This window comes from Stegodyphus dumicola, chromosome X1, assembly GCF_044657685.1.
Source record: "Stegodyphus dumicola isolate Sdum_Otavi_A_Nest chromosome X1, ASM4465768v1".
Classification (NCBI taxonomy): domain Eukaryota; kingdom Metazoa; phylum Arthropoda; class Arachnida; order Araneae; family Eresidae; genus Stegodyphus; species Stegodyphus dumicola.
The window spans coordinates 161,768,684-161,787,995 of record NC_140780.1 but is presented as its reverse complement, the minus strand read 5'-3'; the positions used below and the strand labels follow the sequence as shown (position 1 = coordinate 161,787,995).

The 19,312-nt window shown below is 29.8% G+C and overlaps 1 protein-coding gene across 2 annotated transcripts in view; it reads left to right on the top strand.

The window, feature by feature from the left end:
- Positions 1-19,312, top strand: part of LOC118185717 (A disintegrin and metalloproteinase with thrombospondin motifs 9-like) — a 690,813-nt gene that overhangs the window by 601,452 nt on the left and 70,049 nt on the right. For both annotated transcript variants that reach the window (XM_085807434.1, XM_085807433.1), the window contains one exon: positions 12,064-12,234. In XM_085807434.1, coding sequence (XP_085663560.1) covers positions 12,064-12,234 — 171 coding nt within the window. The remainder of the gene's footprint in view (positions 1-12,063; positions 12,235-19,312) is intronic.

The window sequence follows — 19,312 nt, the reverse complement described above, 5'->3', positions numbered from 1 at the left end:
TATTTTTCTGGGATTTACAGTCCCTTTTAAAGTGACCCTTTTTGCCACACTTAAAACATTTATACTGATTTCTCTGTTTGTTAAGAGGTCCATTTTTTTTCTTGAAAATGTTTGCTCATTTGCAGTTTTTCCAACAGTATCTTTAGCCATTAAAGCAACAAGTTTACTGTCCCTACATGGCTCTAACATTTTTCTCTGCTCTTCTGAAATTTTCACATAGAAACTAAATCACAAATTGTTGAGTCTAATGTCCAGAAAAAATTTCTGCAAGCAGCTCTATTACCCTTGTCAAACTTGGTTAATTCTTGGTTCTACATATTTCGGAACTCGAGGGAAGCACCTTCGGTAACCGGCTCTGGTTTGACTGTTTCCCCCTGAACACACTTCGAAAGCTGCTTCTTTTTTCATAAGTAAACCTTCAACCATCCACTTCTATCACACTCAATTTTGTGATCCTAAAAGTTTTTCTGTACTAAATACTTCCATGATTGCAATAAAACTTGTTTTCACTTCTGAGGAATTCACGCAGTTAGGCTTAGTAATAAAATTTCTTATAACGCAGATGAAGTTAGGCTGGGCCCATAACCTCTTAAGGTATTATTAAGTCAGTGATGCAAATCTACATAAAATTTTATTTATTTAACATTAAACAACCAGGAAAGCATTTATTACCTTTACAGTGTGCGAAGGAAAGACAAGCGGTAACATTGCATTTCAATTTCTTAGAACAGTGTTTCTAAACTACAGTAGGTTGTTGCCAAAAGAATTATACAAAATTAGACATTGCACATGCAAACAAAAGCATAAAATAAATGCATTAAGTAAATTTGAGTTCATAACATTAACACTGCTATCGACAATAATGTAAAAAAAATTTCATTTGAGAAAAGAACAATGCTGTGATTATAAAGGGGGAAAACAGTTTTTTTTCCCTTTAATCTCTAAAACAACTGAGATGACAATCTGTGCTTTGCAGAAATCTGCAAAGTTGTCAGCTTAGGAGGATCGTTGCCAAAAAATAATACTCAATTTTCTTACACAACTAATGTAGTGATCAACATACAAAGGTGAAGATAATTTAATTAATTTATTAAACGTTAACTGCATTACAAGAAATATTGTCTTTTTCCAATGTTAGATGAAACTTAACATATTTGTAGTGCCATTCAGTAATGTTTGAAGTACATCAGTAATGCAGCAAGTTGTAAATGCATTAATATTTTGTTATATATATCCTTTAATTTCCCCTCTCTATTCTAAAAATTGTAATAATAACTTTCCTGGACTGTGTCATTTCAAGTAACTCCGAATTAGTTATGTCATCAGCATTATGAGGTAACTAACTCGGAACCTGAACTCACAATTTCGAGAACTGAAACCTTTCTAATTTAAGCCAAAACCTTCTCTTGGTGAGGCTCCATGTTGGATTGTTGTGAACTTTTAGCTTCCGCTGTTGTGAAGTCAAGATGCTACTTAGCTCCATTTGCTTTGTCATGCTACTAACTATGCCATTACCTAACATGTGATACTCTATATTAAATTACAGGTGCTTTTGGCTGGATGCATGTGGTAAACATGCATCCAGCCAAAAGTTTAAAGCTGATGTAGCATTTTGCTGCAGTTTGTCAAACGAGAAATTTGAAATAATTAGTATCAAAAATAATTTCTATTATATTTTAAAAACCACTGTTTTACAGAGAAAATCATAATAAATAGTATTAAAATTTTGTGGTATGTAAAAAAAGATGTTTGAGGAAAACTAGACTGTGTCTACTAAAAGCAAAGGGGGAATTTTTTTTGTGGGGGGGGGGGGAGGTGAGTTAAACTTTGAAAATGTAAAAAGGAAATAGAGCCTAATGTTCAAAATTATAGGTAACCCTAAGTAAAAAGGTAGAAAACGAAAAATAACAAAAAATGTTATCTGTTACAAATTATAGAACTCGCTCAAGCAGGCTTGGCTGAAGTAGGACTATATTCTTAATAAAAGAAAGAGATAATTAAACATTTTAATCAAAATAAAAAACTGAGATTTTTGAAAAGAATGCATAATACAACTGGACTAAAAACAGACAAATTATAATGCTGTAATGGTTTAGGTGTAGCCTAGCATGGTAATCAATTAACATTTTAATCAAAAATATTTTATAATAAATGAAATATTTTTCAGACTGACTACATTAATTTTCTTGCAAATTGTTTTTTAATAAGTTTATGTGGAGTTTTGTTATCTTTTAGTACTTTAGTTAATAAACTATGCGCTTTTGCAAAATCATTACTGTTACTAGATATATTTTTAATTCTCTTGGTTTGATTAGTAAGTGTTAGCAATGATTTTTCTAGAGGTGTTGGATTGCCATTAATTGTATTGAAATTGAATCTGTCAAATAAAGTTACTTTGTTAAGTTTGTAAATTTGCAAGTCTAAATAACCTGCTTTGTGTTAACTTTGTTAGTTTTGTAACAAAATTTTAACAATTTAGGATAGAGGTCTTGTTTTTCAGTTTCACTATTATTATTTATAGCGATGTCATTTATATATCTAAAGGTAAAAGGTTTTGGTTTATGGAAGTGTTTAAAAGAATGGTTACAAATGGCAATTGAATAGTTGGTACCCATAGTAACACCATTAATTTGTAGATATATTTTATTTTGATATTTAATTAAATTTTCAAAAGTGTACATTTAAGATAAGAATCCAAATTATCAAAACTAATCAGATCTTTAATGCTGGCGAAAATGTTGTAAAGAGTTCAGTTAAACTATTATGAATTTTATTAAGTATCAAGGTAGTGCATAAATTTTCAAAATAGCATTTACTATTGTAAATTTATTGTTTATTAGTTGTTTCAATAACCACTAAGAAACAATCAATTTTATTGTTCCTGTTTATTGGTGTTAATCCAGTGGTTATGCAAATTAATATTAATGTGTTTCTGGGTATCAATGCAAACGTTTTTTAGAATTTTGGAGAAATTAATGCCAGTCCCTTTTCGTAATTATTCACCCCATTAGCTATAAACCTGAATTTGATTGGTTTCTTGTAAAATTTTGGTGACTTTAAATCTAAGTGTGCTTTCTTGACTTTTAAAGGTCTGGTAAGTAATTTTATAATTTTTTTATTTATATCACTGTTAATAATTTCTTGATAGAATGTTTTTGGCTTTGTCAATAGTGGTAATAATAAACTGGCTTTTAAGCTGTTTAGTATTGTTGTTGTTCATTATGGTTAAAATTAATGCTATTTTTATACTTGAAGTTTATTGATATTATTTTCAGGCTATTGTAAACATAGTGTTCCCATTCTTCAAAGCAGTTGAATGCATAGCTGTATTTTTAGATGGTGGTAAAAATAAATTGCTCAAGATTTTGTTTAATCTTTTGAAGATAAATAATCTTATTAGGATTGCAGTTAAAATTCTGATTAGTGTATTAGTTTCATGAATTATTTACTAAAATTGTTTGTTTTTAATAATTTTAAGATCTCCAGTAATAATGTGTTAGTGATGCTGGCCAATGTATTTCTGAAAGTGCAATTCATGGCAGAAACAAGACAGGTCAATAATTGGATCATTGTTGTGTTTGGTAATGATACTCTATAATTTTTGTTTATACTTGAAGCAGATTTTGATGTTTGAAGGCCGTCAAAATCTGCTTCAAGAGCAACAATAAATAAAAGAATATAATTTATTGTTCCATAAACCAGAACTTTTCAATTTTACCTTCAGAAATATAAATGATGTCATTGCCATTAATAATTACAATGAAATTCAAAAACAAAATTTCTATCCTAAATATCTTAATAGAACTAACAAAGATGATACCAAAGCAGATTAATTAGACCTGCAATTTACAAACTCAACAAAATAACTTTAGTTGTCAAAAGAAGACTATTTAATTCCAATATAAATAAACTAATTTTTTGGCAATCCAATATCTCCAGAAAGAGCATTGTAAACACTGTTATTAATCAAACGAAAAGAGTTGGAAATATTTGTAATAACAGTAATGATTTTGCAAAAGTGTTTATGGTTAAAATACTAAAAGATAACAAAGTTCTGCACAAATTAATCAAAAAACAATGTGCTAAATTACAATTGTCAGTCTAAACATTTATTTTCATCACTAAACTTTATTATCATGATAGGCTACCCTTAAACCATTATAGTGGTATAGTTTGGATGTTTTTATCACAGTTGAATTAAGCATTTTTTCAAAATTCTTACATTGGTTTTTAATTTTGATTAGATTCTTTATTTCTTTCTTTTATTAACAAAATGGGCCAACTTCATCTTTTAGGTCTTCATCTTTAAGTCTCTTGAGTGAGTTCTATAATCTGCACCAATTTACAACTGCTTTCGTTTTCTACCTTTTTACTCTTTGTGGTTACTTATAATTTGTAACATTATGCTGAATTCCTCATTTGCATTTTCAGATATTAGCTCACATCCAATTTAATTTTTTTGGGGGCACACGTTTACTAAACACAGTCCAATTTTCATCAAACATCTCTTTTTGACACTAAGCACTACAGCGTTTTCATTCAGCTCAGTTTAATAAAATGGTTTGTTTAAGCTTTTTGTATGTCGTAAACATAGGGTTGGGATAATTGCGAAGCATTGATGTGCGATGTTTAAGTGCTAAATAAATAAAAAAAAAACCATAAAGATATGTGTAGTAATAGTTTATTTTACTATGTTAAAAAATCAATAAAATGATCTAATAAAATGAACACATAGAGTAATAAAAAAGATGAAAGGCTAATCCTTTTTAACCCAGTCACATTTTAAATTTGATTTTACTTTCTTAATTATGTCATTTTCTTCTTTCACATAATTATAAAATTGGGTGCAAGTTATTTAAAAATTATAATGATGAATCATAATTGCTTCAGTTTTCTCTACTGACAGCCTGTTTCTTTTGTCCAACCAATGAGTTGACATTATGTAAAATATTCTCTTTACTTCTGCATTTTGGGCTGGAGTGGTTGCATACCTTTATTAGAAATGACTTCTGAACAGTATGCTTTGTATTACTGCATACCAGCTATCTTGCACAGAATTTTGAGAGAAAACAGGACAGATAGTAACACAGGACTGAGTAGTGTAATATGGTGACATATACATGACGTTAAGGCAACCCTAGATAAGCTTGGCAACTTTATGGATATATAACGCAGATAAATTGCCAATTTTTTTCTTGTACCATATGTTTATTTTCCTGCTATACCATGTTTAATGCGGCTTTTGAAAATTTATTCAAACTCTTTGAATCTTAATTAAAATGTTCGATTTGATTTGTGTTTATAACAAAGCACATGTTAAGGTTAACTTCTCCCAGTCCTTCAAGACACAATATTTTAGTTTTACTTAATGTCCAACAAGTTATTTAGAATTCTGTGCAGCATTTTTCATAACTTTCATTTTCGAAACAATTGTTGCTTTATTGTTACACCTTTAGAAACTGACTTCCCTTGTTTTCCATGCTTATTGTACTTAAGTCTATTGCATCATGTGTTTCATGCACTGTTTTGTTTGCGTGTAGTTGGATTTGTTATTGAGACTTAGTCTGCTCTACATTTTATAGTTTTTTACTTAATTTTTAAAGAAATTAATGGTTTTGATGCTGTTTCTTTACAAATTTATTTATGTTGAAAAATTGTGCTCTACCCAATCCAGCCTTCCAAGGCTGATAAAGCCACAAATACTTTTATGATTATTTTTGTGTGGTTTATTGAAGTATTAAATTCTAATTTATAAATTTGTGTTAGTGCCAGCTCAGAAACATGCTGATTCACTAACTTGTTCCATTACACCAACCTCCTGATAATTTGCATGTGGCCAAATTCGATAATTTTCTTTTCATTTATGGTTGTTACAAAATTTTCATTAAGTCAACATAAATGAAATGAGTGCAGTCATGCCTTGTTCCCAAAGAATATTTTCCACTGGTACCAAGAAACTTAAGAAATATATTTTTGAAGAGAGTAAACTGCAAGAGTGAAGCAAAGTGGAAAGTGACGTTTTCAGAAGTATAGGAAAGTGAATAAAAACGTTTTGGTTCTTAATTGAAGTCTTATTCAGGAATTGGTTAAAAGTTAGCTGCAAGTTATCTGTTACATAAGATCTTGTTGTGTGGCTTTGTTTTGAAATGAAGCAGTTTAGATTGATATGTTATAAACAGTTATTATATTTAGACAGAAAGAGGAATTACCCAAGTCAAAATGAATGATAAAAAAGGATACTGCCAATTAAAATTAGAAGTTTGCATTTTTATCTCATACATACATATATATATATATATATAATATGGGGCTTTGAAATTTCAGAATTAAGTTTATTAATTATTATAGCAAAATTAATTAAATAATCAAGAGACAATTAAAATAATTAAATCAATAAATGTGACAAACTTACTAACACAAAGAATATTTAATATAAATCAAAACTGAAATAAAACAAAATGGTGAAAAACAACAGTTGTATATGTTTTTTTATCTTTTCAAGGAGCTGCTGAAATGTTTTCAACAGAGCCACATTTCGGAATTATATCTGGATGATTATCAAAAAATAAATTCATGAAATAAATCAAAAAGTTAATGATTCAAAATAAACTAATTGAAAGTAATATGAAATATTACTACTTCAAAAAATTACTACATTAAAAATGCTAATAATAATGCCAATAGGATTTATTTTTATTACCATTTTGAGTTAATTATCAAGATATTATCTGTTCGAGCATTAAGCTTCATCAAGATATCATCTGCATAATTATTATATGCTCCCTAAAAATTATACAATATAATTTTAGAATTTTATAAAATTAGAAACTAGAAAAGCAGTTTGGTAAATTAATAAGCCTCCAAATAATGTGGAATCACAGAAATGTCAAAACTGCTGAAGAACTGGAAAACCCTATTGGCATTTTTATTAGCATTTTTAATGACCTTCCAATATTATTTTACATTACTTGAAAAACTTAATTTTAACCACTTAATTTTTGGATTATTTCATAAATTTATTTTGATAATTTTCTGAATAATATCTTGCAGATATTATTCAGAAAATTGAAATACTTTAGAATGTGGCTGTGTTTAAAATTTTTTGGCTGCTTCTTGAAGAATTCGAAAAAGTTGTCAATTGCTTGTTATTTTATTATGCTTTTTGTTTAAGTTTGGATATATATTAAATGCTCTTCCTGTTAGTGTGTTTGTCTCTTTTATTGATATGATTATTTGTTATCTCTTGATTATATATATAGAGAGAGAGACAGACAGACAAAAAGTCAGAAATTTAGAACCAATTTCAGGAAGACCCAAAAGAAGTGAAATCCAGTACCATTAAATTTCAAAATACCCCATAAATATGTAAAATAGGAATTTAAGAAATATGAAGTACTGAAACCTAAAAAATTACAAAACCAGAAAAAATGCAAAAGAAGAATTTGGTCAAATCTGATACATCGTGATCAAGAGGAGTATACATCAGACTCAATATCATCCCCCCTTTCACTTGAAAACCACTGCATTTCTGTTATCTGAAATTAGCTGATGAACCATTCTAAAGTATTTAATTATAACAGTTAATATGAAAATTTTGAAGTCCTCCCTGAAGCAGTATAAGTAAAAATTCTGAGTACAATAAAGCAATTGAAATTACTTAAGACACTTTTAACTGAAATTAGAATTGAATTAATACAAAACTTATTGGTCACAGAGTTAACCCATTAGAGACATATATTAGTATTTCATTTAAAGAAAATCCTAATGTTAAAGCAGTAAAGTACACTTTTTCATAAAATGCAAGATTAAAATTCAAAAATTGAAATTAAAATGTAGAAATACAATACAGAACGTTTTTAACCAATTAGAAATTTTGAAACGAAGAGCATAGTTTGGCATCATTGGCAAAACTAATTGGTGGTGGCAAAGGAGAATTCTCCTAAATGGTAATTTAATTGCCAGTAATAAAATTATATTTTTTAAAAAGAGAAAAGGAAGAAAAGAAACAAGGCTAGAACAAGGCTAAGAATATAGTAGTCCCTTTGTTAATAAAAGTAAAGTCAAGAAAAATTGTAGTTAAAATAATATTATGCATTAATGGAAATAAAATGAAATACTATAAAACTTCCTAAAAACAGCCTTCTTTATCTTTATGTGAGCTTTCAGATAAAAAATTCACACTTTTAAAAAATTTTATAGGGTTGTAAATTTCTCCAGCTTTTTTTAAAAGACTGTTAATGAAGTAAATTGAAATTTCATCTTATTTTAAAATTTTTGTAAGAATGACAGTATATTTTGCTGTTGTTCTATGTTAGTGCAAAATTTTTTAATTCAGTTAATTTGATTAAAATCTGTATTTGCTATTACTTTTTTATATGTATTCGAGTACTAATTTATAAGTTTTATTGTAGAAAAATTAAGTTTTCTTCTATCAAATAGTCTAATTTCTTTAAGATTATGAAAGCTCATTTCTTCAATTCTTATTCTACATATTTATAGGGTATTTTGAAATTTAGGTATTGAATTTCACTTCTTTTGGATCTTTGTGAAGTTCTAAATTTCTTACTTTTTGTCTATATTGATTAATTTTCAGCAACATATGGTGTGAAAATACTTGGAATAATTTTGTTCTTAAATAAAAAAAATATAAAAAATTGTGATACTATATATATGAATGAAAACTGATGAAAAACAAAAGTATGAAAAGAAGTTGAATTGAGAAGCATTTAATTGAAAGCTTCCTGTGCTTAAGCTGCAAAGAATATAATTAAAAGCAATTAGTATAAGGCAATATTTAAAAACAAAATTTTCTTTTAAGCCTATCGTACCTGAGGAAATTTGTGTATGGTGTTAAAATGGATGCACATTAATTGGAAGTAATAATATTAAAGCCGGATTCACATCCGTTTTACTACCTTACACAATCTTCCTCATATACTCAAGTAACACACACAATATACCACATATACAATCCTCAGATAGCAATATTTAAAGAAAACATTTTTATAAATTATCCTATGTATGTATATATTTGTATAATTTAATAAATAAAACCACTGAATCTTAACAAAGCATGTCACATCATGATTTTTTTTTTCAAATTAGAATGTTATTTCAAAAATATTTATTTATTTTTATGTTACAAGCTGCACTTAACCCGTCAGCACATGCACTGGGGTAAAATCCACCCCACGTGTAGTCTTTTCTTAGAAAATAAGGGAAGGTCGTACGTAACCTTTCTAGTACTTCATGTACCTTTCAAGATCAAGGTTAGGAAGGGGTCGCCCAGAGGAATATTTCCTGTGTCCTTGGGATTTTGTATTTTCGGGGAAGGAATGTGCAATGGGATTGTAGCTACCCTGCACGTGTACTAACATTTCACTTCTAGAGAGACATTCATTGAGATGAGTGCGTACGATCGAGAACAGTAACGACTGTGGTTTCTTCTCACTAGTGTTGAAACTGATAGCAAAATTGAAGATTCCAATTCTGAGTGTGATAATATTTCTGAAAGTGCTTACGAAACTGATTATGACCATAATATGATGATTCAAGGGAGCATATCTTCTTTGACATCAGATAATTTTTATATCTGAAAAGATGGAACAATTTGAAGTAAAATCATTACCTTCGAAAAACGTTCGAACGCAACCGAACAATATAGTGACACATTTACCTGGTGTCAAGAAAAGCTTTAGAAATCTGAAAAATCCAACTGAATGTTTATTGCAAATTTTTCATGAAGAAATAATGGAAGATTTGGTGAAATCAACAAAGACTTACATTTCATCAATAAGAAACAAATTCTCTAGAGAACATGATGCACAAGAGATAAACATAGCTGAATTGAAGGCGTTGTTTTTCCTATTATATTACGCTGAAGTGCTGAGAGCAACACTTTTCAAAGCAAAGATTTGTGGTCAACTCATGGAAACGGAATGACTGTTTATCAAATAACAATGTCTATCAACCGATTCCACTTCCTGTTGAGGTGTATTAGGTTTGATGACATAAATTTACAAGCAGAGTGGAAGATGACGGCTAGACTTTCACTTATTAGAAATGTTTTTGAAATATTTATCAAAAATATACGAAAATTATATTCTTTATCTTAGAACCCTTTCGAGAAAGGTGTCAATTCAGACAATATATAAAAAGTAAGCTCCCAAGATAATGGAATAAAAACTTTTGCTTTGTGCGATTCTCATACATTTTACGCATACAAGCTAGAAATTTATGCAGGTAAGCAGCCTGTCAGACTATATAGACAATCATTGTGGCATTGGATGTTCGTATGGGATGAATGTGACATTGGATGTTGTACAAAGACTAATTGCGCCCATAAGTGGAACTGAAAGAAATATAACTATGGATAATTGGTACATGAGCACTCCTTTGGCCAATGCATTATTGAAAAATCACAAATTGACATGTTTTGGGACACTTCGAAAAGATAAGCGTGAAATTCCAGAAAACTTACTGCCAAATAAAACAGGCTTCTGTACTCTTCGCATTTTGGGTTTAGAGGTAAAGAATTATCTCTTACTTCATATGTTCCAGAAAAGAGTAAATCGGTTCTTGTTCTATCATCCATGCATGAGGATAATGAAATTGATCCATTGTCTAAAGAGCAGCTCAAACTCAAAATGATTACTTTTTGCAACTCTACAAAAGGTGATGTTTATACTGTTGATGAGTTATGTGGAACTTAGTCTGTTTCAAGAAAATGCCGCTGCTGGCCTCTAACGGTATTTTTCGGACTAATGAACATTGCAGGTATAACTGCTTTTATTATTCATAGATCAAATAACGACCAAGTGAATATGAACCGAAGAGCTTTTTTTAAAAATTTAGCATTAGAGCTTGTAAAAGAACATGTCCTAAAAAGGGCTGCAATTCTATCTCTCTCGAAAGAACTCAAAACTGAAGTATAAAGGTTGGCAGGAATAGAAAATGCAGCAGACCTTCACCCTAAAAAATTGTTTGTAAAAATATGTTGTCACACTATGTGAGGATTGTTCAAAACGAGATTATTTGAATAATTAAACTCGGGTAGGAGGGGAGGGGCGGAAAACCTATGTGTTATTTATATTTTTTAATATTCGTATTTAGAATCTATTCTTTGATATGAATAATTGTATGACATTATATTGAGTTTTAAGGAAAAAAGCTAGTAAGAATGCAGCCTTTTCATATTCCTCTAGTGCTTTATCAAACCACTCTTTATAATAAACACTTATGTTTAAAAATATGTACATATGAAAACTAATTTTTCTAATATAAGAAATCATATATGTATGTTATAGTAGTAATTTAGTAATTTTGCATAAATTTCGATTTTTATGGCTTACTTTACGTAACCAGTATGGAAATGTTTGTATAACTTAAAGTAAGATTATCTCAAATTAAAACTGGAAGAAAGGTTTAACAGAATTCACAAAGCTAGTAGTCATTTATATATTCATTTAAAACAAAGAAAATTAATTTATTTATATGTTGGGGGTGAACTCCGAAAAACAAACACTGGGGTAAAATTTGTCCCGCACGTGTATTAACGTAGTGCAGTGATGCGTGTGTGCTGAAGGGTTAAGGGGCCTTGGAACTGTATTAGGGCTCACAGGCTGCAGTTTGTTCCTCCCTGATTTATGTTTAGCAAACTATCCTAGAAAAATTCCACTTTTAAAGTTAGGGAAAATTCCTTTGTGACAAGTTTAATGTTCCTTGCTGTTAGTTATTTATCACCTATCTTTGAAAAACTGCCATCAGTCTGTGTTTGAATTTTGCCTAATTTTAGTATTTCTCTTTAAAGAACTCTTTTGCATCTGTTTTCTCTGTAAGTAAAATGAAAAAATTTTTGAAAGAAAGGTTATACATACTAGGAGTTTGATGTTTTAATTTTGTAAATAGCTATTAGTCTCAGTTATATTATGTTAATTTTTATGTTTAATTGAAAATTCAAAAGAAATTCTTATCAATAATTGTATAAATATCTGGATTGTATGCTATGTTGATGGTTTTAAATTCATTTTATAAACTTTAATGGACTGATCTGAAATCTTTTAGTGCCATGCTTCATGTGGTCTCACTTACAAAACACGAGAGATTGTTTGTGTGGATCATGAGTATACCCGTGTGTCTGATGAATTCTGTGCATCACAGCATAAGCCTAAGAGAAAACGAAAGTGCAATTTAAAGCCATGCCCTTATAAATGGGAAACTGGGCTTTGGTCTGAAGTAAGTAAAATCTTTATTCTCTCACACCCTTTGGATTTCTGTGTCTGAAATTTTAATCATATAGCTGATTTAGGTTGTTTTGACATTCTAATATGCTTATAGGATATATTTTATTTTCCAGTTTATCTTAAATAGTCTGTAATAATTAAAGTACCCCACCAGTGTCCGAGTGAATAAATCTACTGAATATTTTGACTCAGTTTTAAATTTCAGTGAGCAGGCTGGTTACATGGGTGTTTTCACAGTTTTCCTCATGTGTAATGTAAATAAGAGCCAGTTCCTTTAGAAAGTCTGCTTGAAAAGCATATCTCTCTTTAGGCAAATAAATCCTCTTAGGTTTTACCAAACTCCAACAAAGAGACAATAAGTAAAGAAACTGTAATTCCTTTAGTCATACTTTTACTTACTTTACTATTTCAAAACGTCACACAAAATTCCAAATCTCTTATCTAAGATTTATGCTAATGATGAAATGAATAACTCAATGTATAAAATAATACAAATTAATAAATGTATGCAAATATATTTTGTAGGCCATTCTCATTTAGAAATACGTAATATTGAAATAATTATCTTTAAAATAAATGCAAATTTATGATTAAAAATATATTTACAATGCAATGCTGTTTGTGTCCTTTCAAACTGTTGCCAAATTTTCATATTTCAAATTCATGTTTAGTGGTCAAAAAAATTTCATATTTATTTATTTTGATCTTAAAAAATTTGGCAACTAATTTTAACTGATATTGTTCTTTTCTAATGGATAAAATTAATAATATTTTTTCCAAACAAACCTCAAGTTCAAGGTCTTCTGCATTTTCATTTGTGCCAGCAAACAGGAAAACCTTGGAATCTGGAATTCAGGTTAGAACTTTGGAATTTGAAACTGGGATGGAAAAGTTTTATCTATTGCATTAAAATCACTATTACTTATTTGTATGTGATAGATTATAGTAATTTTGGTAACTCAGAACATTTGATTAAGATGCTCATTGTGTGAAACTGAAAATATTCATAAGTGTCTTTAACTCTTGCTGTGTCATTAACTCTTGAAGTTTTATGAAGAAAATATTTTTAGTCCTCACAGTTAAAAATAGAAATTTCAAATCAAATTTGAAAATCATTCTCCTTTATGTTTTCAGCTTAAAAATTTGAATAATTATCATATATATAACAGTATTACAAATTTTTTTGTTGTTTTCAGAATTTCTTCTGGTTTAGAAACAATTGATTTTTTTCCATTTCTGTTAAGGAATTTGAGATTTTATTGGTTTTGGATTTCATGGCTTTGTGTATTTAATTCTGCATTTCTTACTATTATATATATATATATATATACATGCATATAGGAACTGGACAACAAATGTTTTCCTCTTTAAAATAAATATGCTTCCATAGCTCATAGCTGCTTTAGATTTTTTTATGGTAAGAAACCTGTCAAACCAATAAGAAATCAGAGTTGCTTTCAGGCTATTGTTTAGTGGAGTTGAAAATGATCATAGCTGAGTTTACTGGGTTTCAAAGACAGCGAATTTATTCAGCATATCGTGGGATATTACATCTGATTACATGACCTAATAATTTGGCTTCTGAAAATCAGCAAACTGTTTACTGAACTACTGAGAAAAAAAGACATTGCGGAGGATTATGATCAAAAATTAAAAGACAATGGGTTAAGAATTAACCGCTGAGCTGAAAAGCATGCTTTCAATTTCAGCCAATACAAAAACAATGAGAATATAATTTTATAAGCAGGGAATTTATGGTAGAGATGGAATCACCAAACTTCAGATTAATGAAGTGAATGCAAAGCAAAGAATGGTCCAATATTCATAAAATTTGGATCATTCATCAATTATAACTATCATCTGCTTTCATGAATCAGTTTGCACACTGTTTCCAGCTTGATGACAAATTTTCATTCAGAGAACACCAACCCAAACTTTCGATCCAGATTTTTTTATTATTATTATTGACAGTGAAGCATGCAGAGGTGGCAACCACATAATAATATTTTCCCAGCTCCATTATTTTACATGTTCATATCACTATCAAGAACTTATCATAAGGTTCCAAATCCGTCCTCTGGTGCAAACCTTGTCTCCTGCAAGTGATATTCTTTTCTAAAATGATAAGGCTTCAGATCACATATTTCATATTGGTGAACACACTGATGAGATTTTCAGCCTTTCATGACCCATTCAAGTATCAAAACTGATATGTTAGAGTACCTATAGTCAGTTTTAGAGAATAAAGTTCAGGCACACTTCTGGTCCTTCAGTCATCCATCAAGAACTTGAGCTAGTTTTTCTGTAACAATAGTTTAGCATTATATTATTCAGCACTTATGGTTTATGCACTAGTAGCTAAAAACTAAAGGAACAGCTATTAAAAAAATGTGCTTTATGTAATGGAGAACAACAACTTCCTAAACTAAACTTTAGTTGCATGTGAAACTGTCGGGAAACTCATCATCCCATCTAAGTATGACAAATACAAACTCGGAAGACGGTTTAAGCAAAAATTTTTATCAAAGCAACAGCAGCAGCTTAGTAATTTGCAAAGCTCATGGTTATAAAACAATTCCCTCTACTTGTGCGATTAAGGTAACAGAAAGTGTAAAGTTTTAACAAAGTTAATACCAGAAATTTATGAAGCAAAGTCCTAGCAAGCTTTGGCTCAGACATTTTTGTAATTGTGTGAGCAAACTCGGCTTTCAAATAAATCCATGGTCTAAAATAATTCTCAGAGCTAGTCAAAGAACTATTCCAAAGGTCAGCATTGCTGCCAGTACTCTCTCTGTAAATTTCAAGAGCTATGTTCTTATATACAATTAGCTTATTTGCTTCCTGGTGGGAGCTGACAAACATAGTAATGATAGTCAGTTAAATAATTAATTAAAGTAAACCTTAAAATATTAATCCTACTAAATAGAGTCCAGTGAAATGTAGAGGTTGGTAAGCTTAAGGCCAACATTACCATGAAATCCTGCAGGATTTATCTTTGCTACACAGAACTATGCAAGTTTTTAAGCTCATTCCTTTGCCACATCTGAAAGGGAGGACAAAGAGCAGCTTTGAATTCTAATTTCAAGTATTTTATGAATAGCTGAATAAAAGTTTTGTATGTGAAAGGTGGAATATGTCATTGAGAATGCATCTGACATGTAAGAAATGGTGTGTAACTGGGAGATTGGAAGCAGGATAGACGTTGACGCAAGGCTAAAGATCTAAATATAGCCAAAAGTGTTATGTCAGAAATCTGGAAATGGCTAAAACTGCTGGTGATGTATGCAGTCAATTAAATGAAGGTCGAAAGCATGCTTCAACAGACTCTGCACTACTGTTTGACAATGTTTGAAAGAAAAAAAATTAGATTATAACTGATAACTTAGATCACCATAGATTGCAAGGGAGTTCACTGCAGCTACAAGAACTAGACTATCCAGGTATAACATGTGTTGGTTATTCAAGATTGGCATATATATAACATTCTCAAAAGAATTATCCACTTCTAACAAAAATACATTATGGCAATATACAAAAAGAAAACTTTATTAAAGAAAATCAGACATAAGAAATCTTACCACATTCTACCAAACCATAATAATAAAAAACTCTCTCTTCCAGATACATTTTTAACTCATTCTTTTTACAATTTAATATAAATGTTGCCAAAATATTAAAACTTAAAATTATGCTTTATAAACAAATACTATCTCCCCTTATTTGTATTTAAAGATATAATTTTAATCAGTCATGTCCATACTTTAATAGTTCATCTTTTAATTTCACCCTAGGTAGATACTTTGTTAAAATATCCGCTTCTTGATTTTGTGAACACACAAACTGAGGAATGATTTGATTCATTTCATATTCATCCTTAACAAAGAAATATTTTCTATTAATGTGCCTTGAACTGCTACTTTGTTTTGGTTTTTTAATCCAATCTATTAATGCTTGACAGTCTGTTTTAATTCCTATTGGTTTGTCAATTAGATCATCTTGACCAAATTCTTCAAGTAAAAAGATGTACCATTTAACTTCACATGCACATTCGCATAATGCTAAAAGTTCAGCTTCCATTGTAGATAGAGCAACTATTCTTTGTTTGTTGCACTTCCAATTTATGAAATTTTTGCCTAATTTAATGAAATAACCTCCAAATGATTTTCCATCTTCAGTGGTACACCAACTTGCATCTGATGTAGCATTTAGTTTCCCATTGTCTGAAGTATACACTAAACAAGTATTTTGTGTTCCTTTAATATATCTAAATATCTTCTTTACAGCTTTCCAGTGTTTCTCTCTGGGATCTTGATTATATCTTGACAAATTACTTACTGCAAAAGCTAAGTCTGGCCTTGTGCCTGTTGCTAAGTACATCAATGAACCTAATGCTTCTTGATATTTTGTCTTCGGCACAGGTGGTGAAGATGCTATGTCATCAAGATTTTCACCCAATATTCCTGGAGTGTTGATAGGTTTACATTCATCCATTTCAAAGTTTTTTAAGATTTTAGTTGTATAGTTTTCTTGACTGAGTATAAGTTTTCCAGATTCTTGCCGGATGTCTATTCCTAAAAATTTTTGTGTTTGAGTGACTTCTCGTAATATGAACGATTTAGATAGTTGAGAGATGATGTCATTTATCTCAGAATTTGAATTTCCAATCACCATTAAGTCATCCACATATACTGCTATGATAAAATATTTGATCTTATCTTTATAAATATAAACACACGGATCTGACTTTAGTCTAGTTAAATTCTTTTCTTTAAGAACTTTACATAATTCATCATACCAGTATTTTCCTGATTGTGGTAATCCATATATACTTTTGTTTACAAGATATACTTTGTTCGGATCTGATATAAAGCCAGGTGGTTGTTCCATGTAAATTGGTTTATCCCAGTATCCATTTAAATATGCAGTTTTTACATCGAAAAATCTTATTTTGTAGTTTTTGTAAACTGTAATTGATAGTAATGTTCTAAAGGTTGCAAGTCTCATTATTGGGCTAAATCCATCTTCATAATCAATTCCTTTTCTTTGATTAAATCCGGTCGCTACTAGTCTTGCTTTGTAAATTGTTTCTAATTTACCCTTTTCATCCCTTTTTGAGAATATCCAGCAGTTTTTAATAACTTTCTTATCGATGGGTCTTTCAACTAATTCCCAGACTTCATTAGCCTCCATTGAACTCAATTCTTCTGTCATTGCTTGTAGCCAGAATTCACTTTCAGCAGATTCTATAGCTTCATCATACGTCTTAGGTAATCCTTCATTTGTATTGTATACTACATAATCTTTTAATTTTTCTGGGGGCTTCGTAATTCGCGCTGGTCTTTTCTGTACAGAATTTCCATGATTATCATTTCCAGGTTCTTCATTTATTTGCGGATACTCAGTTGGCTTTTCCAATGAATTGTTATCATCACTATTGGATGGCAAAATTTTCTCAGCTTCTTCATCTGTTGTATTATCTTCTCTATAGTATCTGTTAGTTATTTCTGAATTATTTTCATTTCTATTAGTTTGTTCCTTATAAAAAATAATAAGTTCTTCTAATATTTGATTTTTATCGAAATTTAAATAATTTTCTTTTAGTAAAGGTGATCCAAGTTTCTGTTCATCAAATTTTACATCTCTCACTTCTTGAATTTTATTTAGTTCAGGGATATAAATTTTGTATGCTTTTCTCTTCATGCTATAGCCTATCATAATTCCTTTTTTAGCTTTTAGATCCATCTTTCTATGTTTTTCTCGTCTTATATGAACATATGCTTCACATCCAAATCTTTTAAGATAAGTAGTGTTAGGCTTGCATCCTTTATCTATTTCATATGGTGTAAACCTTTTATCATTTTTGTGATTCCTGTTATTCACATGTACAGCTACGTTAACGCTTTCAGACCAAAATTTTATCGGTAATTCTGCATCAATTAACATAGTTCTAGCAGATTCAATGATAGTGCGATTAAAACGTTTAGCTTTTCCATTACTTTCCGGAGTAGCAGGGGTTGTAAGTTCATGTTTAATTCCCATTTTTTCAAAAAATTCTTTTATATTTTTAGCTAAAAACTCACTACCATTATCACTACGAATTCTTTTTAGTTTCTTTCCTGTTTGTCTTTCTTCTTGAATGATAAGTTTGATTAGAGCTTCTGAAGTTTCACTCTTCTTCTCAATTGTTATCACAAATATGAAATTACTGTAATCATCTACCACTGTTAAAAAATAACAACTTCCATCTATTGATTTCTCAATTGGTCCAACTAAATCTATGTGCCATAATTCTAAAATATCTTCAGATTGCTTAAATTTCACATTTTTATAAGATGTTCGTGTTATTTTACCTAATGTACAAGGTTCACAATTGTTTTCAGAAATTTTTACATTTTCTAATCCAATGACCGATGAGTGTTTTTTCATGTCTATCAGCCTTTGATAATTTATATGACCTAGTCTCTGATGCCATAGATCATTAACATAACTAATTTTAGCTTCTTCAACAATATTTCCTTCAACTTCAAATTTATTTCCATTCCTGTTAGCTATATATAGAATGTTTCCCTGTTTATTGATCACTTCTGCTTTATTTTTGGTAAAAATTACTTTTAAATCATGCTCTACAATTTTTGATACTGACAGCAGATTTGCACTTAAATTCGGTACTTGCAGAACATTTTCTACTCTCAAGATGTTCTTATTTCTATCAGTTTGCATTTTAATGTTACCAATACCAACTGATTTGATCATGACCCCCTTTTCAGCCATCATTATTTGTTGTTCTTCATCTTTAAAATTAGTAAATATTTCTTTATTAGTTGCCATGTGAGATGTGGCTCCTGAATCAATAATCCATTTAATTTTTCTCTTCTCTTGTTTATTTATTTTATTCTTTCCATCATTTCTATTTTGATTAAGATATGAGCTTTCTATTTTCTTAGATACTTCAAATAAGCATGTAGCTGATTCATATTCTCTTTCCTTGCTTGACATTCTATAAGTTTTATTTGTTACATTTCTCTGCTGTCGGCGTTCTTGTTTAGTTTTCATTTTACATTCAGTTGATT